This window comes from Lonchura striata, chromosome 21 (genome assembly GCF_050655825.1).
Source record: "Lonchura striata isolate lonStrDom1 chromosome 21, ASM5065582v1, whole genome shotgun sequence".
Lineage (NCBI taxonomy): Eukaryota > Metazoa > Chordata > Aves > Passeriformes > Estrildidae > Lonchura > Lonchura striata.
In genome coordinates, this window is record NC_140723.1 from 7,423,538 (window position 1) to 7,445,860 (window position 22,323).

At 58.7% G+C, this 22,323-nt stretch overlaps 3 protein-coding genes across 8 annotated transcripts; 1 reads left to right on the forward strand and 2 right to left on the reverse strand.

The window, feature by feature from the left end:
- Positions 1 to 196: 196 nt before the first annotated feature.
- On the reverse strand, positions 197 to 1,585 carry HSPB7 (heat shock protein family B (small) member 7). Of its 2 annotated transcripts, none has more exons than XM_085558582.1 (3): positions 1,120 to 1,585; positions 902 to 1,038; positions 197 to 689 (listed from the first exon to the last, which is right to left on the reverse strand). In XM_085558582.1, the coding sequence occupies exons 1-3, from the start codon at positions 1,172 to 1,174 to the stop codon at positions 504 to 506; spliced, it is 378 nt and encodes a 125-aa protein (XP_085414708.1). In that variant the 5' UTR covers positions 1,175 to 1,585; the 3' UTR covers positions 197 to 503. The 2 variants fall into 2 exon arrangements, with proteins under 2 accessions (XP_085414708.1, XP_021393493.1); XM_021537818.4 differs by having other exon boundaries at positions 902 to 1,035; positions 1,120 to 1,255.
- A 1-nt stretch (position 1,586) lies between these two features.
- CLCNKA (chloride voltage-gated channel Ka) lies at positions 1,587 to 7,043 on the forward strand. 3 transcript variants are annotated; one of them, XM_077788228.2, is made up of 19 exons: positions 1,587 to 1,856; positions 1,938 to 2,066; positions 2,193 to 2,321; positions 2,412 to 2,551; positions 2,640 to 2,717; positions 2,818 to 2,896; positions 2,967 to 3,092; positions 3,190 to 3,274; positions 3,354 to 3,455; positions 3,915 to 3,999; positions 4,086 to 4,247; positions 4,326 to 4,395; positions 4,661 to 4,771; positions 4,859 to 5,072; positions 5,155 to 5,288; positions 5,847 to 5,938; positions 6,018 to 6,101; positions 6,209 to 6,295; positions 6,807 to 7,043. In XM_077788228.2, the coding sequence occupies exons 1-19, from the start codon at positions 1,736 to 1,738 to the stop codon at positions 6,843 to 6,845; spliced, it is 2,067 nt and encodes a 688-aa protein (XP_077644354.1). In that variant the 5' UTR covers positions 1,587 to 1,735; the 3' UTR covers positions 6,846 to 7,043. The 3 variants fall into 3 exon arrangements, with proteins under 3 accessions (XP_077644354.1, XP_085414621.1, XP_085414620.1); XM_085558495.1 differs by lacking the exon at positions 3,354 to 3,455; XM_085558494.1 differs by lacking the exon at positions 2,640 to 2,717.
- A 545-nt stretch (positions 7,044 to 7,588) lies between these two features.
- Positions 7,589 to 21,853, reverse strand: EPHA2 (EPH receptor A2). Of its 3 annotated transcripts, none has more exons than XM_085558473.1 (17): positions 21,529 to 21,853; positions 18,674 to 18,741; positions 17,511 to 18,174; positions 16,115 to 16,270; positions 15,696 to 16,028; positions 15,458 to 15,582; positions 14,991 to 15,150; positions 14,749 to 14,848; positions 14,581 to 14,636; positions 14,374 to 14,499; positions 14,109 to 14,291; positions 13,466 to 13,527; positions 13,160 to 13,369; positions 12,425 to 12,574; positions 12,007 to 12,200; positions 10,785 to 10,940; positions 7,589 to 7,970 (listed from the first exon to the last, which is right to left on the reverse strand). In XM_085558473.1, exons 1-17 carry the CDS (start codon positions 21,596 to 21,598, stop codon positions 7,640 to 7,642), a joined length of 3,144 nt encoding a protein of 1,047 aa, XP_085414599.1. In that variant the 5' UTR covers positions 21,599 to 21,853; the 3' UTR covers positions 7,589 to 7,639. The 3 variants fall into 3 exon arrangements, with proteins under 3 accessions (XP_085414599.1, XP_031362538.3, XP_085414600.1); XM_031506678.3 differs by lacking the exon at positions 7,589 to 7,970 and adding an exon at positions 8,542 to 9,180 and having other exon boundaries at positions 21,529 to 21,849; XM_085558474.1 differs by lacking the exon at positions 7,589 to 7,970 and having other exon boundaries at positions 10,261 to 10,940; positions 21,529 to 21,848.
- Positions 21,854 to 22,323: the final 470 nt, after the last annotated feature.

Sequence of the window (22,323 nt, forward strand, 5' to 3'; positions counted from 1 at the left end):
TAGAGCTTCGGGGAAGAAATGAGTCACCCCGGGCTGGAAATAAACGGGGCAGCGGGCGCCCGAGCGGCTCCTGGTGCGGGTTTTTGTCGGGATGGGGGAATATCCCTCACCGAGGCACCCCCCGGGTCTGAACCCACACCCCTTTTGGAGGGCAAAGCGTCAGGGAAACGTCAAAAAACGGAGAAGGCGGCAGTCAGGCGTTCTCAATAATTTATCCCAAGCTCTATATACAAAGACAAGCTCTGGCGGAGGGTTGGGAAGGGAACCTGGCTCCCAGCAGGACTCTTGGCACGCTGGATCTCCCCCCTCAATGCACGCCAGCTAAAAATCACCGGAGCTGGGACTCCCCTCCGGTGTGTGACGGATGCGTTCAGCACAGGTCTGACCCCACTCTGGAGGGAGCCTTCCCATTCCCTACCCCACATCCCACCCCTCCTCCCCAAATCACCCATTTAATTAGCGAGGGAGGGAAAGGAGAGGGGGGAAAGGAGCCCCCCGAGCCCTCAGATCTTGATCTCAGTCCGGAAGGTTTGCTGGACGTGCTCGGAGTGCTTGGCCGGCCGGCGCTGAGCCCGGATGGTCAACGTCCCGTTGTCCCCCAGCGAGGACGACACGGACGTGGGGTCCACATCTTCGGGCAGCTGGCACTTGTGGGTGAAGGTGTTCATGACGGTGCCATCCGTGGCCAGCTGGGAGAAAAAAATGGGTGCAAAGAGGCGATTTTGGGGTGCAAGTGGGACGGGGAATCATTATTCCCTGTGATCACCATTAATTAATGAATTAAACCCCAGTGGGTTTGTGGCTGCAGCTGTTCGGGAATTGGGTGGGAGCTGGGCACACCCAGTGAGGATTTTGGGGGTCCTCGCTTTGGGGGTGAGCAGGGAAGGGAGGGAGCACCCACCTTCTCAGCGTGCACCTCGATCTGGTTGTTGGAGGTGGTGACGATGATGTCCTCGGGCGCGAAGTCGCTGACATCCACCGTGAACTGGTAGGTGTTCCCCAGGGTCTTCACCACGCCCGTGTTACCGGGGCGAGCTGCTGGCCAGGGTTTGGGGGGTCACAGCCGCGGCTTGCCGAGGATCCCCCCCCAAATACCTCCCGGGTGCGCCCCGAACTCACCTGGGAACCCCAGGGTCTCCCCGTGGGGCCGGACAAAGCTCCCAAAAAGCTCCATGGTGCCGGCGGGCGAGGATTTCCCCGTCACCCACCGCTTGCTCCCACCTGCGAGCCCCGGCTCCCGCCGGGGGAACAGCGGAGCCCCCTTCCTCGTTCTCCTCCCGGCGAAGGCGACGCCGGATCGGTTATTTCGGGATATTTCGGCTTGACGAGCTTTTTAAAGCCTCGTTAAGGCTCCCGGCCGCCTGCCAGACCTCTCGTAAAACCGGCTAAATTTAGGTCTTGCGCCGGCGACGGTGGAAATTTTTCCCCTCTCCGTTCCCCCCCCCCACAGCTCAACGCCATGGAATGCGATGCCTATTATTAAGGAATAATCATGACAATGAATTAAAATACTTATTAAATCGTCCCCGCCGCGGGATGTGCGCTGGGAGCTGGAGGGTGGCGGAGGGGGGAGGAAACCCGGCTCGCTCCGGCCCGAGCGGGTCCGTCGGATTCGTCAAGGTCGTTTTTAATGAGCTCGTTTGCAAACTCAGTCGGGCAGCGGAGGCCGAGGCGGGAGGACGGGCCAGGGGGTGCTACAAAAAAAGGGGGTGCGGTCCCCTAAAAGGTCCCCGGGATGGAGCGCCCCGTCCCCGGGGGGCTGCGGGGGGAGAAGGAAGAGGAGGAGGAGGAGGAGAGGGTGCTGGTGTCGGAGCACAGCTGGAGACCCTGCCCCACTGCCAGGAGAAGGGTCCGAGGTGAGACCCCCACCCAAAAAGGGGGATTCTGGAGGCGGGGGTTTTTGGGGGGGGGTCAGCACCTTGTTTCCCCCCTCGCAGGGTGCTTGGAGTGGGTGAGGCGGCAGCTGTTCCGCGTCGGGGAGGATTGGTACTTCCTCTTCATCCTGGGCGTGCTCATGGCCACCATCAGCTTCACCATGGACATCATCACCACCAGGATCCACGCGGGTAAACGAGGGGTGCCCGGGGGGCTCCACCGGCGTTTGGGGGCTCACCGAGGATACAGGGCGGGTCTCTCGGGGTGCAAAAGGGGGTGCTGGGGGGTGCATTCCCTGCCTGACACCTCTCCTCCAGCCCACACGTGGCTGTACCGAGAGATCGGGGACATCGGGGTGCTCAAGTACCTCTCGTGGACTCTGTTCCCCACGGCACTGGCCGCGTTCTCCACCGGCTTCTCCCAGAGCATCACCCCGCACTCCGGAGGTGAGCCAGCTACCCCGACCACCCTGGCTCCCTAAAATGCCCCCTCGGTAATGAGGGATCCCTAAAATTTGGATCCTGCCTCTCCTCCAGGCTCCGGCATCCCGGAGCTGAAGACCATCCTGATGGGCGTGGTGCTGGAGGACTACCTGGCCATCCAGAACTTCGGAGCCAAGGTGGTGGGGCTGACCTGCACCCTGACGTGCGGCAGCACCGTTTTCCTTGGGAAAGTGGTGAGGGATCCCCTTCTGAACCCCAAAATGCCCGGCGGTTCCAGCTGGTGCCGGGGTGGGGGGGTCGCTCAGCGCTGTGTCCCCCCAGGGTCCCTATGTCCACCTCTCTGCCATGGCCGCAGCTTATCTGGGGAAGATGAGGACCACGGTCACGAGGGAATATGAGGTGGGGGTGCCACCGCTCAAAAAAATGAACGGAGGGATTTGATTTTACCCCCAAAAAGTTGGAGATAAAGTCAAATCCCTAACCCCCCCCGACCTTACAGAACAAGTTCAAGCAGCACGAGATGCTGGTGGCAGCTCAAGCCGTCGGGGTGGCCACAGTCTTTGGAGCACCCATCAGCGGTGAGGACCCCCCTAACCCCCCCCTGGGCACCCCCAAACCTCGCCCTGATCCCTTCCCCCGTGTTTCCAGGGGTGCTTTTCAGCATCGAGGTGATGTCCCCCCACTTTGCCGTGCGGGATTACTGGCGCGGCTTCTTCGCCGCCAGCTGCGGCGCCTTCATGTTTCGGCTCCTGGCCGTGTTCAACAGCGAGCAAGGCAAGGCAGGGCGGGCAGGACGTGCTCCCTCTTCCTCTCGTGACATTTTTGGGGTGCTCACCCCCAAACCCACACCCTCATTCCTGTCCCATTGCAGAAACCATTGCCGCTGTTTTTAAGAGTGACCTCAAGATTGATTTTCCCTTCGACCTCCTGGAGACCTTCTTTTTTCTGATTTTGGGGTACGGAGGGTCTGGTTTTGGGGTGCTGTCTGTGCTCTGCCCGTGCCCTGCCTGTTCCCTACCTGCCCTCTCCTCACAGGACCATCTGTGGGATCGTGGCCTGTGCTTATCTCTTCTGCCAGCGCTGGATGATGGTGGCCATCAAGAGGAACTGGTTGACGGCCAAGCTCTTGGCCACCGAGTCTGTACTGGGCGTCCGTCCATCTGTCTGTCTGCACCCTGTGTGTCTGTGCCGTGCAGGCTCTGTGTGTCCCTGTGTCCTTCCCATCCACCCTGGGTGTCCCTGTGTCCCCCTCCACCCCCTGTCCACCCACTCTCGGTGTCTGTATGTCCACCCTGTGCGCTCTGGCCGTCCATGCATCCACTCCATACACCCTCCACATGCACCCCGTGCACCCCGAGTGTCCCTGTGTCCCCTCCCTGCACCCCAAGTGTCCCAAATGCCCCCCATGCACCCCGCTCACCCCACCCCATCCACACTGGGTGCATGGGTGTGTCCACGCTGTGCATCCGTATGTCCCCCCCCACTGACCCTGGGTGCTCTGATGTCCCCCCATTAACCCCATCCACCCCGGCTGTCCCTGGGTCCCCCTGTCCGTCTGTCCGTCCCCGCGTGCCCAGCCCCCGTGTCCCCCTGCAGCAAACCCGTGTACACGGTGCTGGTGGTGCTGCTCCTCGCCTCCATCACCTTCCCGCCTGGGCTGGGGCAGTTCATGGCCTCCAGGGTGAGTGGGGACACCTGGGGCTCCCTGGGGACCCCAAAACCTCGCAGCGGGGGAGGCTCAGGGTGCCCATTTGTCCGTCTGTCCAGCTCACCATGAAGGAACATCTCATCTCCCTCTTTGACAACCGCACGTGGGGCTTGCTGGCCGCCAACGCCTCGGGGGTGGCCAAGCCTGGGGGCCTCTGGCAGGAGTGGGACCATCCCTCTGCCACCATCTACGGCACCTTGGCCTTCTTCCTGCTCATGAAGGTAACCATGGCCCCCCCAGTCTCTGGGTGTGCCCCCCAACACGGTGTCCCCATGGGGTGACCCCCTGTGTCCCCCCAGTTCTGGATGCTGATCCTGGCCACCACCCTGCCCCTGCCAGCTGGGTACTTCATGCCCATCTTCATCTATGGTGAGTCGGGGGCTGGGGGGACGTGGGGGGGACAGCCAGTGCGAGGGGGGGACATGGGGGGGACAGCCAGGCCAGGGGGGGGTGCAGGGGGTTCATTCAGCCTTTGGAGTGGGACACTGGGGTGTATCCAGCCCTGGAGGGGGGTACATCCAGTCTGGGGGTACAGGGGAGGTATCTGGCTGCAGGAGGGTGGTCATCCCTACCTCCACCATTTTTGGGGGAGGCTTCTGGGACCTCCCCACCTTCCCTTCTCCCCCAATTTCAGGAGCAGCCATCGGGCGCCTCACAGGGGAGGTGGTGGCCCTGCTCTTCCCACGGGGGCTCCATTCAGATGGACCCCCACGGCCCATTCTTCCCGCTGGCTACGCCCTGGCTGGTGAGTCTGGGGGTTGGGGAACACCCCCACGGGCAGGGGGACACCCATGGGTCACCCCCAGCCCCTGACCCCCCCCTTCCCTGGCAGGCGCTGCGGCATTCGCGGGCTCGGTGACCCACGCGGTGTCCACGGCCCTGCTGGTGTGTGAGGCCACCGGGCACCTGGGCCACCTCCTGCCCACCGTGCTGGCCGTGCTGGTGGCCAACGCCATCAGCCAGAAGAACCAACCGTCCTTCTACGACGCCGGCATCATCGTCAAGAAGCTGCCCTACCTGCCCCCCATCCGCAGCCGGCACATCGCGTAAGCCCCCGCCCCAAAGCCCCACGTTTTGGGGGCGTTCTCCAGGAAACGATGGAAATTTGGGGCGTTTTGTGCTCGCCAGCTCCTACAGAGTGACGGTGGAGGAGTTCATGGAGCGCCAGGTGGTGGCCTTGGCCAAGGGGGACGGTTTCCAGGAGGTGCTGGTGGCCTTGGACGCCTCTGCTGATGCCGAGTACCCCGTGGTGGAGAGCACAGGTGGGATGTGGGACCTGGGGGTCACTGTCACCATGGGGGGTGGCCAGTCCCTGGGCCTGTGGTGGCCCTTCTGTGTCTGCTCATGCTGTCCCTATGGTGTCCCCCCAGTGCCCACTTGATATTCCCACGCTGTCTCCATGCCTTGCCCACTCTGTCCCTGTCGGGTGTTCCTGCAGTGTCCCCAAACTGCTCCTGCAGTGTCCCCAAACTGCTCCTGCAGTGTCCTTTGTCATTCCCAGGCTGTCCTGTTTCCATTGGTGCCCACATGTTGTGCCCTCCGTATTGCCATGGTGCCACCTCAGTATCCCCATACTGTCCCCATGGTGTCCCCATACTGTGCCAGTGCTGTCCCCATCCCCTTTGGTGTCCCCATGCTGTTCCCCCAATATTCCTGTTCTGTCTCCATGGTGTCCCTGTGGGATGTCCCCTCGATATTCCCATCCTGTCCCCATGGGATGTCTTCTCAGTGTCCCCAGTACCTCCCCGTTATTCCCATTCTGTTCCCTTGGTGTCCCCCTGCTATTCCCACACCGTCCCCATTCTGTCCCCTCCCTCCAGGGTCCCCCACCCTGGTGGGCACCGTCAGCAGGTCCCAGCTGGTCACCTTCCTCCAGAGCCACGAGCACCCTCAGGCCCCACGAGGGGAGAAGGTAAACAGGGTGGGGGACACCCTACCACACCCAAAAAGCTGCTTTTCCACCCCAAAATTAACATGTCACTTTGCACAAGCTGGCCACCGTGGGGACACTCGGGGACGACTGCACCATCGAGCCCATCATGCTCCAGTTCTCCCCGTGGACCTCCCTGCACCAGGTTTGGGGGGGTGAAAGTGTCCTGGGAGCCCCCCAGGTCTGTGTCACACTGAGGGGACACGGTGCAGGTGGCTTTGGCCCCACGTGTCCCTGTTGTCCCCTTCCCAGGCCTACCACCTCTTCCAGCTGCTGAAGCTGCAGCGAGTCTTTGTCACCCGCTCCGGGGAGCTGGTGGGAGCCGTGAGCAGGGCAGAGGTGAAAAGGGGAAAAAAGAAAGGAAAAAGGGGAAAAAAGAAAGGAAAAAGGGGAAAAAAGAAGGGAAAATGGGGGGCAAAAAGAAGGGAAAAAAAAGGGGGGAAAAAGAAGGGGAAAAGGGGGGAAAAAGAAGGGGAAAAGGGGGGAAAAAGAAGGGGAAAAGGGGGGAAAAAGAAGGGGAAAAGGAGGGAAAAAGAAGGGGAAAAAGAAGGGGAAAAAGAAGGGGAAAAAGAAGGGGAAAAAGAAGGGGAAAAGGGGGGAAAAAGAAGGGGAAAAGGGGGGAAAAAGAAGGGGAAAAGGGGGGAAAAAGAAGGGGAAAAGGGGGGAAAAAGAAGGGGAAAAGGGGGAAGAAAGAAAGGGAAGAGAAAGGGAAAAGAAAGGAAAGAGGGGGAAAGAAAGAGGGGAAAAGGAAAAAGGGGCAAATGGTGTTGGAAAAGGGAAAAGGGGGGCAATGGGGGGAGAAGTGAAAGTGGGGGAGAGCCCCTGTCCCACCCCCTCTGTCCCCTTCCAGCTGCGCAGAGCCATCGAGGACCTCGCCAACCCCAAGTGACGACGTTTTGGGACCACAGGGGACCCTCCCCACTGAATCCCCCCGGAAAAGAGGGGGAGTCCTGACCCCCCAGCTGGTGTCGGGGGGCTGGGCTGGGGGCGCCGGTTCTCCTGCAGAGGGTGTTGTGCATTAAACACACCGAGCGTGTTGTGCATTAAACACACCGAGCGTGTTGTGCATTAAACACACCGAGCCATCGGTGCTTCCTCCCCCCTCCTCTTTCTCCAGCCCCCCCGATTTCTTTTGGGGGGCGCTCACCCCCTCCCAAACCCAACAGCAACGCTTAAAACCGCCCAAATCACCCCAAAACTGCCCAGGACATGCAGTGAAGTGCCCCAGTCTCTGCGACACCCCCCTGTGCCCCTCCTGCTAAAATTATCAGCACATAATTATCCTCATGTTAATTACTGCAATTAATCGGGGGTGGGTGTTTAGTGACCCTGAAATCCGGGGGGAGTGGGGGGCTGAGTCCCCCCGGCCCTTTGCTCCCCCAGACTGGGGCGCAGCAGGTTTGGGCGGCGCGCCGGGCGCTAACCAAGCCTTAATTAAGCCTGGGGGGTTAATTAGGTGCGGCGGGGCAGGTTGGGCAGGGCGGGCATGCCCGGGCCCGGCGCAGGACGGGTGAAGTGGGGTCAGCGCCAGGGAGACACCCCAAAAAAGGGGCAGGAGCTGGGCTGGGAGCGGGGCTGGGCTGCAGCACCCATGGGAGCAGCGGGGGCAGCAGGGGAGGGTCCGCAGCCCCCCGAGCGCGGTGGGGATGGGTGAGCAGCGGGCAGCACCCCCAGCCCTGCCCGTCACCCCAAAAACCCCCGCTGTCGCCGTGCCTCAGTTTCCCCAGCCCGGGCTGTCCCCCGCCGGGTCCCGCTGGGCTTTGAGCCGCGATCGAGGCCGGCACCCGCAGGGCAAAACAACCCCAAAACGGGGTGAAAATCCCCCAAACCCGCGGCTTGCCGGGCCGCCCTCACCTCCCACCCGGCCCTTCTTATGGTTTGGGGCAGAAATAAAAAAGCAAAACCCCTTTTTTTCCGGCGTTTTCCTACCCAGTCATTTGCAGGCTCCGGGCAGCCGGCGTGGCCGGGCTTTGGCTTCGGGCTGCGGCGGGGGATGGAAAAAGCCAAATTCCTCCTGGAATTGGGATGAAAAAGCCAAATTCCTCCTGGAATTGCCAGGGAAAGGGGCCCCGGATGGGAAATGCTGCCAGAGCCGTGTGAAACCCCTTAAAATCCTTGATAACCCCCTCAAAAACTGTAAAATCCTTAAAAAACACTTTTAAACTCATTTAAACCCCCTTAAAAATCCTCTTTAACTCGTTTAAATCCCCATTAAAACCCCTAAACCCCCTCACTTTTAAAATCCCCTTAACCCCACCTAAAAATCCCTCAATAAAACCCTTAAAAAATATTAAGCCTCCTTAAAAAATAACTTCAAATCCCTTTAAAGCCCCTAACCCCCCTTACAAACAGGTAACTCCTTAAAAAACTTTAAAATGCCTAAAAACCCCCAAAACTTTAAACCTTCTTAACATTCCCTTAATGCCCCCCAAAACCTTTAAAAATACTTAAAACGCCTTTAAAAAACCCTTTTAAACCCTCTTGTAATCCTTTAAATGCCCTTAAAACCCCTAAAATCCAGGGGAAGTCCCCATCTTTGCCCCCAGATTCCATCAATCTCTGTGAACCAGTGGGAAAACACAATATTCTAGAAAACCAAAAAGCACATTTTTTTATTCAAAACTCCACAAATCCCCCATAGATCCATGGAAAAAAAAGGGAGGAAAAGCATCCAGCTATTTCCCCCTTTTTTCCTGTCCCAAACCTGACGCGACATTTAATTCCTCGCAATAAATATACAAAAATAGAATAAATTAGGTTAAAAAATACAAGGCAACACTGGCAGATCAGCATTGAAGGGAAAAAAAAAACCACCCAAAAACCCGGTGGGAGAGGAATAAATAGGGAGGAAAAAAGCAAAAATAAATCAGTTTTGGGACTGAGCCCTTTTTCTCTTGAAATGTAGGGGATAAATAAGAAGAAAAATCCCTTCCCCATTCCAAACAAGCTTGAAATTCAATTTTTGTAGAGGGGAGGGAAGGGGCAGCACCCGTTTCATCCCCAGGCGTGGGGACAGTATCAATAACAGTATAAAAAAAACCCTTAATAATTACAGAAATAATAAATAAACCCCTCGGGGAGGAGGAGGGGGGTTCAGGGGGTGTTGGGGGGTTTGGGGTCAGCCCGGGGCCCCCCCAGCCCCCGCCAGCTCCTGCAGCCCCAGCAGGCTGTAGGCGATGCGCTTCTGGTGGCCCGGCAGCCGCACCCCGATCCGCCTGATGTCCCTGGGAACGGGAACACGGGGTCAGGAGCGGGAATGGGAACACGGGAACATGGGGTCAGGAGGGGGAATGGGAACACGGGAACATGGGGTCAGGAGGGGGAAATGGGAACACGGGAACACGGGGTCAGGAGCGGGAATGGGAACACGGGAACACGGGGTCAGGAGGGGGAACGGGAACACGGGAACATGGGGTCAGGAGGGGGAAATGGGAACACGGGATCAGGAGGGGGAAATGGGAACATGGGAACATGGGAACACGGGGTCAGGAGGGGGAATGGGAACACGGGAATATGGGGTCAGGAGGGGGAAATGGGAACACGGGAACACGGGGTCAGGAGCGGGAATGGGAACACGGGGTCAGGAGCGGGAATGGGAACACGGGAACACGGGGTCAGGAGGGGGAATGTGGCTGAGGGGGGCTGGAGTGGGAAAGGGAACACGAGAATATGGGATCAGGAGGGAGGAATGGGGCTGGGAGAGGCTGGAGTGGGAAACAGGAACATGGGAATATGGGAACATGGGAATATGGGGTCAGGAGTGGGGGAATAGGGCTGGGAGAGGTTGGAGTGGGAAACGGGAACACAGGGTCACGAGTGGAGGAATGGGGCTGGGAGAAGCTGGAGCTGGAAATGGGAACACGGGAACATGGGGTCAGGAGTGGGGGAATGGGGCTGGGAGAGGCTGGAGTGGGAAATGGGAACATGGGAATATGGGAATATGGGGTCAGGAGTGGGGGAATGGGGCTGGGAGAGGCTGGAGTGGGAAATGGGAACATGGGAATATGGGAATATGGGGTCAGGAGTGGGGGAATGGGGCTGGGAGAGGCTGGAGTGGGAAATGGGAACATGGGAACACGGGTCAGGAGTGGGGGAATGGGGCTGAGGGGGCTGGAGGCAGCCACGGCCACACCCCGGGCTTGGGGGGACTCAGGAGCAGCGTCCTGGGGTGGGGATGGATGGGGGGTGGACACAGCTCATCCCGAGGGATGGATGGACGGACGGATGGATGGATGTAGCTCATCCCGAGGGATGGATGGACGGACGGATGGATGGACGTAGCTCATCCCGAGGGATGGATGGATGGACACTGCTCATCCTGAGGGATAGATGGACGTAGCTCATCCCGAGGGATGGATGGATAGACATAGCTCGTCCCAAAGGATGGATGGATGGACGGACATAACTCATCCTGAGGGTAGGATGGATGGATGGACACAGCTCATCCTGAGGGATGGATGGACATGGCTCATCCCGAGGGATGGATGGATAGACACGGCTCATCCCAAGGAATGGATGGATGGACGGACATAACTCATCCTGAGGGTGGGATGGATGGATGGACACAGCTCATCCCAGGGGATGGACGGACTGACATGGCTCATCCCAAGGAATGGATGGACAGAGCTCATCCCAAGGGACAGATGGACGGATACAACTCATCCCGGCCTCTCCAGCCAAGGAACATCTAATTTTATCCCAAGGCCACGGAAGTGGTTTCCGTTCCCAGCACACCCCTGTCCTCTGGGAGGTGGAGGGGAGGGTATGGGGGCAGTGTGGGGACACATCCTAGGGACAGCAGGGGAGCAGTGTGGGGACAGGGACTCACTCGCTGGTCATCTGCAGGACCTTCTCGATGGTGCTGTAGCCCGAGGCCATGAAGGTCTCGGTGTACTGGGGCATGCGGATGGACTCCAGCCACTCCGGGACCGAGCGGAACGGGACGCCCTCGGAGCCGCTGGTGCTGGGCAGCCGGATGGACACCCTGGGAGACGGGCAGAAAAACGATGTAAACATAGAAAGATGCAAAAAAAGTGGTGCAGAAACGCAAGGCTGGAAAAGCGATGGGAGTAAAAAAAACCAGAAAGGCGTAAAAATGATGCAGGGAGGAAACAATGCAAAAAAAAATGATGCAGGAATGGAGGGGTGTGAAAAAATGATGCGAAAACGGAAGGTGCAAAAACGGTGAAAATGGGAGTTTGCAGAAAACGATGCAGAAAAGCGAGGACACTGAAATATTGCGGAAATGAAACAATGCAAAAAATGATGCAGGAATGGAAAGGTGCAAAAATGGTGCAGTAATGAAAGGGTGGCAAATAGAGATGTGGAAATGGAAGGGTGGAAAAATAACACAGGGTTGAAAAGATGCAAAAAATAACATGAAAACAGAAAGATGAAAAATTCTGAGGAGATGGAAAGGTGAAAAAAAAAATGCAGAAAACCAAAAGGATGCAAAAATAGCACAGAAATGAAATGATGCAAAAAATGATGTGAAAGTGGAAGGTTAAAACAATGATGCAGAAATGGAAGGATGCAAAAAATTATGGGAAAATGGAAGGATGGAAAAACAGTGCAGAAATGGGAAGATGCCAAAAAAATAAATGCAAAAATGAGATGATGAAATTATGATGCAGAAAACGAAACGCTGCAAAAAGCGGAAACGTGAAAATGAGGAAACAGCAAAAAATGATGCAGAAATAGAGATGCCAGAAACAACGTGGGAGTGCAGAGATGCAAAACCCAACACGAGAGTGCAAAAAATGATGTGCAAGATGCAAAGATGAAAACAAAATGATGAAGAAATGACAGAAGATGCAAAGATGTGCAAGAATCAGAGAATGCCAGGCTGGTTTGGTTGGAAGGGACCTTAAAGCTCATCCCATTCCACCCGTGCCATGGGCAGGGAACTTTCCACTGTCCCAGGTTGTTCCAAGCCCTGTCCAGCCTGGCCTTGGGGACCTCCAGGGATCCAGGGACAGCCACAGCTGCTCTGGGCAACTGCCCCTTCCCTCTTCTTGCCCCCACCTCATCCTGGTGCTCCCTGCACTCACCGAGGGTCGAAATCTGCCAGAGCCTTGAGGGAGTCGGGGGCGCGGATGAGTTTGTCGAGGATGCTGACGATGTCGGCGAATTTGGGGCGCCGGCAGCGCTCCTGCTGCCAGCACTGCATCATCAGCTGGTAGATGGCCGAGGGGCAGTCCAGCGGCGCCGGGAGGCGGAAGCCCTCGTTGATGGCCTTCATCACCTGTGAGAAGGAGGAGGAGGAGGAGAAGGGTCAGGGATGGCCCCGCAGAAAATGCGTTCATTCACAGAATCCCAGAATGGTTTGGGTTAAAGGATTTTAAAGCTCATCTCATTGCAGCCCCTGCCCTCGGCAGGGACACCTTCCACCGTCCCAGGTTGATCCCAGCTTTGTCCCACCTGGAATGTCTCCCAAAACACTGGTGATGGTGGAGGGTGGGCGCTCACCTCGTGGTTGGAGAGCTCCCAGTAGGGCCGCTCGCCGTAGGACATCACCTCCCACATGACGATGCCGTAGCTCCAGACGTCGCTGGCAGAGGTGAACTTGCGGTAGGAGATGGCTTCGGGTGCCGTCCAACGGATCGGGATCTTCCCGCCCTACAGCGACATCGGGGTCAACCCTGCATCCCCAAAAATCCACCTCACTTTGTCCAACCAACCCAACATGGCCACCGTGATGGACATCATCCACATTGTTCAACCACGCCAACATGGCCACTGTGATGAACATCACCCAAATTGTTCAACCATCCCAACATGGCCACCGTGACGGACAACCACCCACCCCGTTCAACCACCCCAACATGACCCCTACGAGGGACAATCACCCACATTGTTCAACCAACCCAACATGGCCACTGCGATGAACATCATCCACATTGTTCAACCACTCCAATGTGGCCACCATGATGGACAAACACCCACCACATTGTTCAACCAACCCAACATGGCCACCACAATGGACAAACACCCACATTGTTCAACCACTCCAATGTGGCCACCATGACGGACAACCACCCACCCCGTTTAACCACCCCAACATGGCCACCATGAGGGACAATCGCCCACCTTGGACAACCACCCCAACAAGACCAACCATGCCCTCACCGTGGCCAGCCACCAACCTTCCATGGCCAACCAGCCACCCTTCCCTGGCCACCGCCCCGCCGCAGTGACACTCACGCTGGTGGTGTAGGTGGCTTCAGGGTCATCTTCCAGCACCCTTGAGAGCCCGAAATCGGACACTTTGCACACCAGGTTGCTGTTCACCAGGATGTTCCTGGCAGCCAGGTCGCGATGGACGTAATTCATGTTGGCCAAGTACTTCATGCCGGCAGCAATGCCCCTCAACATCCCCACCAGCTGGATGATGCCAAATTCGCCCTCTTTTTCCTGGGAAAAGGGGAGAATCCACCTGTTGTCTCACCTCCTCTGGTGGGTGTTGGAGGTTCCACCACCCTGTGGTCGTTCCCACCATGTGTCACCTACCCTCAGGAATTTATCCAGCGCCCCGTTCTCCATGTACTCCGTGATGATCATGAAGGGCTTGTCTGTACAAAAGAAAGCCCCCAAAATAGGTAAAAACACCAAAAAATATCCCTCCAATCCCCCAAAAAGTGACCTTCCCTAAAATCCCTAAACCTCCCACAAGCCCTCCCAAAATTCTTAAATCCCCAAATGCCCAATGCCCCTCAAAAAAACCCAACACCCCAAAACAACCCAAACCCTGCAAAAATTGCAAAAAACCCCAACCACCCCCAAAAAGCCAAACCGTCCCAATTTCCCCAAAAACCCCAGACCCCCGACTCCCCCAAAAAACACCCATTAAACATTAAACAAAAAAGTTTCCACCCCCTTACAGACTCCAATAAACCACAACAGCCAAAACCCCAAAATAAATCCCCCAACTCCTCCAAAAATCCCCTAAACTCCCTGTAAAACCTTCCAAATGAACCTGAATTCCCAAAAAAATCCCCAAAGTCATCCCCCAAAAAGACCCAAGTCCCCCAAATTCCCCTTTGCGTTGTTGTATAAAAACACCCTGGTTTTTTATCGCTTTTTTTGGGGTGTTTTGCTGGGAAATTGGGGTGGTTTTTTTTTTTGGGGGGGACAGGACATAGAGGCCACTCACACTTGGAGACGACGCCCTCGAGGCGGATGATGTTGTGGTGGCAGAACTGTCCCATGATGGTGGCCTCGCTCAGGAAGTCCACGCGCTGCTTCTCCGTGTACCCCACCTTCAACGTCTTGATGGCCACCGGCACCTCCTTCCGGCCGCGCTTCAGGGTGCCCTTGTACACCTCCCCAAATTCACCTGCCCCGAAAAACGTGGGTACCCTTAGCCCCCCTGTCCCACCACGATTTTGGGGTGTCTCTGGGGGGACAAAGCCACGCACCGGCACCGATGACTTTCTGGCGGGTGATGAAGGATGGAGGGATCTCGGTGGTGAACTTGAGCATGGCTTGGTTGGGGTCTTCGTAAGTGTGGGGGTCAACGTAGGTCTTGAGGGGCTTCAGCTGGTCTGGGGGCGTCAAGGAGGGGGTCAGCACCCCTGTCACCCCCCCCTGCCCATCCCTGTTGTCCCCACTGTCCCATGGTTCACCTGACTTGGAGAAGTAGACGTCCTCAGCAGATTGGCGTGGCCGTGACCTCCTCCTCCTGCAGAAAAGGAGCATTTTGTCCCAAAAGATCATCCCTCACCCATATTCGGTGGTGGGACAACGACATTTTAGATTTTTTAGGGGGGGTCTCGGGGTGTTTGTCCCCTTACCGCCGGAGGACGTAGAGGAGAATGACCAAGAGGACGACAACGAAGACGACGCCAGCGATGCTGCCAGCAATGACGGTGGTTGATGCCACGGCCTCGGAACCTGTGGGGACCGTCCAGGTGAGTGCTGCACCCCCTGGACCCCCACCCTGCACTCCTGACACCCCCTGGAGCACCCAAAACTTGCTCCCAACACCTCCTGGAGCCCCCACCCTGCACTCCCGACACCCCCGGCCCCTCCTCACCCTCGGGCAGGGTCTCAAACTCGTGCTGGGGGCTGAAGGCCCCGTGGCCGTCGGTGGTGAGGGCCTGGACCCGAACCACGTAGGCGGTGCCCGGGGACAGTTTGGGCAGGGTGACAGAGGTGCCCTCGCAGCGCAGCACCGAGTAGCTGTTCTCATCCACCTGGGGACACGGCAGGGTGACGTTAGGGTGACACGCAGGGAGCGGTGGCACGGGTGGGGCAAAGATGGAGGTGATGTGAGGGATGTGACAGGACAGGGTAGGGATAGAGGTGACGTGGATGGGGAGGTGACAGGGATGGGGAGGTGACGTGGATGGGGAGGTGACAGGGATGGGGACAAGGATGGAGGTGGTGTGGATGGACAGATGATGTGGATGGACATTCCATTGACAGAGGTGACACAGCTGGGGGCAAGGATGGAGGTGACAGGAATGGAGGGGTGGGTTTGAGGGTGTCAGGCCGTGTCACCTTCTTGCTGTAAGTGACCTCGTACTTCCAGACCCGACTCTGCTGCCGCAGTGGCACCGTCCACGACAGGACCAGGCTGGTGGCTGTCCGTCCATCCAGGCTCACCGATGTCACCCGTGGGGGCTCTGCCATGGGGACACAAAGGGACATCACTGAGGTGTTCCCACGGGGGATGGGAACACCACAGACGTGTCCCCACCACGGAGGGAAGGTGTGGGAGCAGCCGGTGTCCCCTCACCGGTCTGGTTGACGCTGATGGTGGTGCTGGCCACACTGCGCTGGTGGCTGGAGGAGGACACCCCGTTGCGGGCCTCCACGGTGAAGGTGTAGTTGACGTGCGGCTCCAGGTCGGTGACAGTGACCTCTGTCCCCGTGAGCCCCCGGGGGGGCTGTGAGAACCGGACCCCCCCGTCGCAGGGCCGGCACTCGCCGCTCTCGGGCCAGCACTGCTCGCAGGTGACGCTGTAGGTGACGTCCTCGCGGCCACCGGGGTCGGCGGGGGGGGCCCAGCGCAGCTGCACCGAAGCCCCCAACCCCACGGCTGTGACAGCCTGGGGGGGCGAGGGGGGACCTGTGGGGGACACAGGGTGGCGTCAGGGTGGTGCTGTCACCTCAGCAAGGTGACACTATGGTGTCCGCCTTCCGGAGGTGACTTACGGGTGCAGGGATGCTCCGGGGGGTCCTCGGGAGCCCGGAAAAATCCATCCTCGCACGGGCAGGCGGCGGCGGCGGCCGGGGCGGGAAGGGTGTGGGGGGGACAGGGCTGGCAGCCCCCCGAGGACACCGCAGCCTTGAAGGTGCCAGGCGGACAAGCTGGGTGGGGACACACAGAGTGACACCGGTGAGATCACAAATCCTGCTCACCATCCGCGGGATCAGCACCTGGCAGGTGGCGGGGAAGCACCGCCAAGCACCAGAGAGGAGTTCAGGGGGTTCGCCTCATTTTCCTGCTTCTTTATTATTGGGGAGCCCCCCGAAAACCACCCCCGTCCTGGCTGAGCCCTGTTGCACTCACTGCGTGAGTGATGTGCAGGGGAATGACCCAGGATAGGGAATTTTGGGTCCAACATCTCATTTCTCCAGCTCAAATGGGGAATTTTAGGGTATTTAATCTTATTTTGCAGCTGCTACTTTATTGGGATCCCCCCAGCCCACCCTTCACCTGTCTGAGTTCTTACAACACTGGTGATGTTGAAAGATGAGGATCCAGGGCCGGGAATTTTGGAGCCAAAACCTCATTTCTCCAACTCCAAATTGAGAATTTTTAGAGCATTTCACCTAATTTTTGCAGTCACTGCCCCACCCTTCTCCCAGCTGAACCCTTCCACACTCCACTCAAGGCTGAGGATCCATTATTAGGTGTGGAGATCCAGGGCTTCCCTCTGGCTGCCCTGGCAGGTCTGGGACCCTGGCAGGGGTCAGGACCCCCCCTGGACAGAGCCCCCAGAGACACTGTCTGTGATCTCTGTCCATGGAAAAGAGTTTTCAACCTTACAGGATGAATTACCAGCTCTGAGGGTTTGATAGAAGTAATAATAATTAAGTGTGGCACAGGTGCAAAAGTAAAATTTTAGGATTCTAGATGAGGGGTCCAAAGGGGACAAGATGGAGGAAATTGGGTGTGCCTTGTCCTTTTTCTCCTTCTTCATGCCCTCCATGTTTCACTGTGGTGTTGGCATTTTTCTGTTGGTTCAGGCTGGGGACACACTGTCCAACGTAGGTGACAGATATTGGCACGTTCTTGTAAATGCAGCCCAGGGAGTTTCTGGTATTGAATGTTTGTCACATCCCACTGAGGGCAGAGCCCCACACGCTGCCCTGCAGGACAGAGCTGGGCAGGGCAGCAGAACATGTGAGAGATAAACAGAATAAACAACCTGGAAACCAGCACAGACCAATGATGGCTTCTGCTTTGGCAGCGGGGCAGAAGGACAATCTCGGAATCATCAGTACCACAGATTCCGACAATTAGGAATTTTGGGGTCAATCCTCTTCCCTCCCACCCCTCCCAGGGCACGCACCATGGCCCATCCTCAGCCAGCCCAGTCCATACCTTGGCAGGTGTCTCCCAGGCTCTGGAAGCCGGCCCGGCACCGGCACTCCCCGATGGGCACGAGCCACTCGCCGTCGGCGTTGCAGTGCAGGGCCGGCGCCTGCTCGGCCACCGCCTCGTCCACGCACGAGCCCCGCACCTCGGCCAAGGTCTGCGAGTCGGCGCCGGCCACGGTCTCGGGGAACCGCGCCATGCCCCGCACCACGGCCGGGCACCGCTTGTAGTAGACGCGCACGGAGAGCAGCGCCACGCAGGCGCCCAGGTCCTGGAAGGCCAGGTAGAAACCTTTCCTGCGCAGCGGCCCCACCGACCGCACCTCCACGTTGAGCTTCACGTTGCGGGTGGCGAAATCCTCCTGCACGGTGATCTCGTCCGGAGCGATGGTGTCGATCTTCCTGAACTGCCGCTTCTGGAAGTTGGTGCCGTAATCCACGTCGGACTCGGCGTAGTAGAGGTTGAAGGTCTCCTTGCAGGAGCCGCCGCCGGCCATGGGGAAGCTGTTGCAGTCGCGCACGGTGAACTGCAGCTCGATGAAGATGCGCTGGGCCACGCCGCGGTAGATCCAGTTGGTGCGGAGCCAGTTGTCCTGCTCGCCCTCCATGACGTTGCACACGGAGTACATGTAGATCAGGGAGTCGTTGAGGACGTTTTGCAGCTGGTCCCACTGTCCCCAGAGACAGAAACGGGGCTATGGGGGGGAACTGAGGCACTGTCCCCAGGGATGGACTCGTCCTCATCTTGCTCCCCCTGTCCCCATCCCCATGGAGGTCCCCAGACACATCCCAGAGGTCTCCAACCCCAAGGATGTCCCCACATCCATCCCCATGGGTGTTCCTGGTCTCATGGAGGGCTCCAACCTGATTCCAGTGGAGGTCTCCATCCTCATGGTATCCCTGTCCCCATGCCCATAGAGATCCTCATGACTGTGGGATGTTCCTGTGGAGGTCCCTCCCTGTGGTTGCTCCTGTACCCATTCCCATGGGCACCTCCAGGCACATCCCCATGGATGTCTCTATCCCCATGGATGTTCCCATTCTCCATCCCCATTCCTGAGAAGGTCCCCAAAGATGTCCTTGTCCCCATCCCCATGGAGCTCTCACATGGCTGTCCCCGTTCCCCATGGAGAGGTCCCCATTCCCCATCCTGGATCCATGGGTGCTCACCCCTTTTCCGTAGGGATGGGTGAGCCAGCCCAGCTCCCCGTGCGCCTTGGCGAAGTCCAGCAGCACCACTGTGGGAGAGGAGAGAGAACAGGGATGTCAGCAGATGCCACCAGGACCTGCAGGTGCCACCCATACACCCCTCTGGCCCTTGGATGTCTGTCCCCCAGGACCCACAGACAACCCCATGGAAGTCCCCAGGATGTCCAAACACTCCTGGGACCCACAGATGTCCTTAAAATTCATGAATGTCATGGGCACCCACAGATATCCCCGGGACCCACAGATGCCATCGGGACCCAGGGATACCCCTGGGACCTGTGTGTCCATGCCCAGATATCCCACCAGGACCCCTGGATGTCCTGGGCACTTAAATATCCCTGGAACCCACAGATGCCAGGAGATTCCATGGATGTCCTCAAGACTCCTGGATACCCCCAGCACCCACGGACCCACCCCATTCCCACAGACGTCTCCAGGACCTCCAAACAGTCCCAGTCCCCCTGGGCCCACGGATCCCCCGTTGCGGGCAGATTCCGCCGGACGGAGCCCCGGGGCCGCCCGCAGAGGCGGGGAAGCCGCGGGGCCCGGCGGGACCTGCCCTGGCACGCCGAGGGCGGCGGCCGGATCCAGCGCCGGGAGAGGAAGAGGAGGAAGAGGAGGCCGGGGAGGGAGCGGGGCCCCCCGGTGAATCACCCCCCAGGAATGTGCCCGGACGCCCGGGATCAGCGGCGAGATGGGTCCGGCGGGACGGGGCGATGTCGGGAGGGATGGGCCCCCCCGGCTCCGCACGGCTGAGCACGGACGGGCTCGTGGCGTGTCCCGGGAGGGACCCCAAAACCTGCCTGGGGGAACCCCAAAACCTGCCTGGGGGAACCCCAAAACCTGCCCGGGGGGAACCCCAAAACCTGCCCGGGGGGGACGCGGGTGGCTGCAGCGTCCCCCCCGCGCCGTGCCAGGGGTCAGGAAGGATGCCGGGGCGGATATCCCGGTTTTCCTGAGGCTGGAAATCCCCCCCGCGAGCCTCCGGAGAGCGGAAAGCTGCCGGAGCCAGAGCCGGAGCGGGCGGGGGTTCCCTGCCGGTGCCCCCGGGGGTGGCTCTGGGGACAGTCCCGGGGCGCAGCAGCCGCGGGAGCTCCCGGGACAGCGCCGGGGCCGCAGCCCCGTCCCGGGAGTCACCTGTACCCACCGCCACCACCGTCATCATCATCATCAAATTCTCCGTCGCCTTCGTCACCCGGCCACGGCCGCCCCCATCTCCGGTGCCACCGTGATGTGGCCACCAACCCTGTCACCACCCCCCGCGTCACCGCCGCGCTCCGGAGCGGCACCCCCGTCCCAAATCCCAATCCCATTCCTGCTGCATCTTGTCCCTGTCCCCTACCCTAACCCCATCCCGATCCCAATCTTTGTCTGAATCTGAATCCGAATCCCATTCCCAAAGTGAACCCCCCCCCAATCCCATCCCCGTTCCTGTCCCCATCCCAGTCTCATCCCCATCTCAACCTTAACGAGAATCCCAATCCCAAAATGAATCCTATCCCCTCTCCATCCTCATCTCCTCTTTAATCTCAATCTGCACCCCAACCATCATCCCAAAATTGATCCCATCCCAGTCCCAATCTCACTCCATTCCCTCCTCTTTAATCGCCTCCCCACCTCAGCTCACCCCAAATCCCACTGGATCTCACCGAGGGGAACCAATCCCCCCGAAATCCCCAAATCCCGCCACTCTCCCACCACTTTCCCTTTCCCCCCACGCACTTTTAAAACCTCAAATCCCAACATTCCCTCCTGGGAAACAGCACTTTGGGAACACGCCCCAAATCCCACGGCTGCCACAGGGTCACCCCCTCTGCTGTCCCCCCCGCACTTCCAAAAATCTTCCTTTTAGGGTTTTTTACCCCGTTTTTAGTTTTCAGGCAGTCTTTTCCATCCCAGCCTCTGATTTATTTGCATTTAGGGATGGATTCTTCCACTTTACCCTTGAAAAGTGACGGATTAAAGCCGTCAGAATTTACAGAAACTCAATTCTAAAACAATTCCAGGTATACACGAAAAAGTGAATTTCCCCCTTTTCTTTTGCCCAACCCTCCCAAACTAAGCCCCAAAATCACTGGAGGAAGGGTTGCGAGGTGGAGGCCGAGACGCTGCTTGTTTGTTCCCAGCAATTTTTTGGGATTTTCCTGACATTGTTTTCCAGCTCTCTGGCCGGATCCTACCCGACCCTGCACCACCCAAGGGAAACGCTCCATTTTAAGGTGATTTTCCCTTTTTTTGGGGTTTATTTTTTAATCCTCCCAACCTTCACCTCTCTGCCAGCCTCTTTTGGGGGCTCCTGGCAGGACCTGGCCATGATGCATCGGTTGGACGCTCGGCATGGAAAAAGTTGCCCCAAACTCTTGAGTTTCCTCTCATTTTAACTTTTTTCCTCCTCATTTAAATTTCTTTCTCCTCTGTTCTAGTCGTCCCCCCATTTTAGCTAGCCCCCCGTATTTTTACCCCGCCACACAACTTTTTAACTTCCCCCCTTTAACTTTCTCCCCTTAATTTAACTTTCCCCCTCTTAATTTAAACTTCTCCGCCCTCATTTCAACTTTTCCCCTAATTTTAACCTTCCCCCCCCACCCCAAACGCGCTCCGGCACCTGCGGCTTCCCCACCGCACCCCAAACTACTGTGGGGGAAGGGGGAACCCACATCACCCTTTACCCTCAGAGCGCTCCCGGACTCCTCAGCTCCCCCCAAACCGCCCGAATTCACCCCAAAACCACCCCACCCTTGGGGGTGCCCGCAATAAAGGAGTTTCGGGGTGCTGCCCCCCCCTAAAAAAAAATAAAATAAAAAGTGGGGACTCACCTTCCTCGGCGGCCAGGGGGCTGAGGGCGGTGAGGAGGAGGAGGGTGAGGGCCGGGGGGCTGTCCGCCATGGCGGGGCGGTTTTGGGGGTCCCGGGCGCGCCCCACGAGCGGCGGCCCCGCGGGGACTGCGGGGGGTGTGGGGCGCGCGCCCGCTCCTGTTCATTCATGCCCCGCTGACGTCACCGGCCACGCCCGCTCTTAAAGGCGCAGGAGCCGCTCCCAGTACGCACCAGTACGGAACTGGGAGGGCGCGAGCGGCAGGGTGGGACGCGGCCGGGTGGAGGGGACGGGGGGGTGGGAGCCCGCTCAAGGTGGGGAACGGGCCTGGAGGGGGGTCGGGGGTCCCGAAGCCCCGCGGGGACCCCCCGGGCCCGGCCACGAAGGGGTGAACGAGCCCCCCTCTCCCGCCCCCTCCCCTTTCATTCATGAATCGGCGTGGGAAGGGCGGGGGGCGGCAGCCAATGGCCGCAGGGGGCGGGGCCACGCGGTTACTACTGGCCACGCCCCCCACCCACCAGTTCGGTACTGGGGGGTTTGGGGGCGACCGGTTTGGGGGGGGCTGCCCGGCCCCCTCGGGCCCCAAATCCTCAGCACCGCCGTCCTCATGATCCCGCAGCACCCCAAATCCCACAGCACCCCAAATCCCATCACCCACAGCACCCCAAATCCCACAGCACCCCAAATCCCATCACTCACAGCACCCCAAATCCCACAGCACCCCAAATCCCATCACCCACAGCACCCCAAATCCCACAGCACCCCAAATCCCATCATCCACACTACCTCAAATCCCA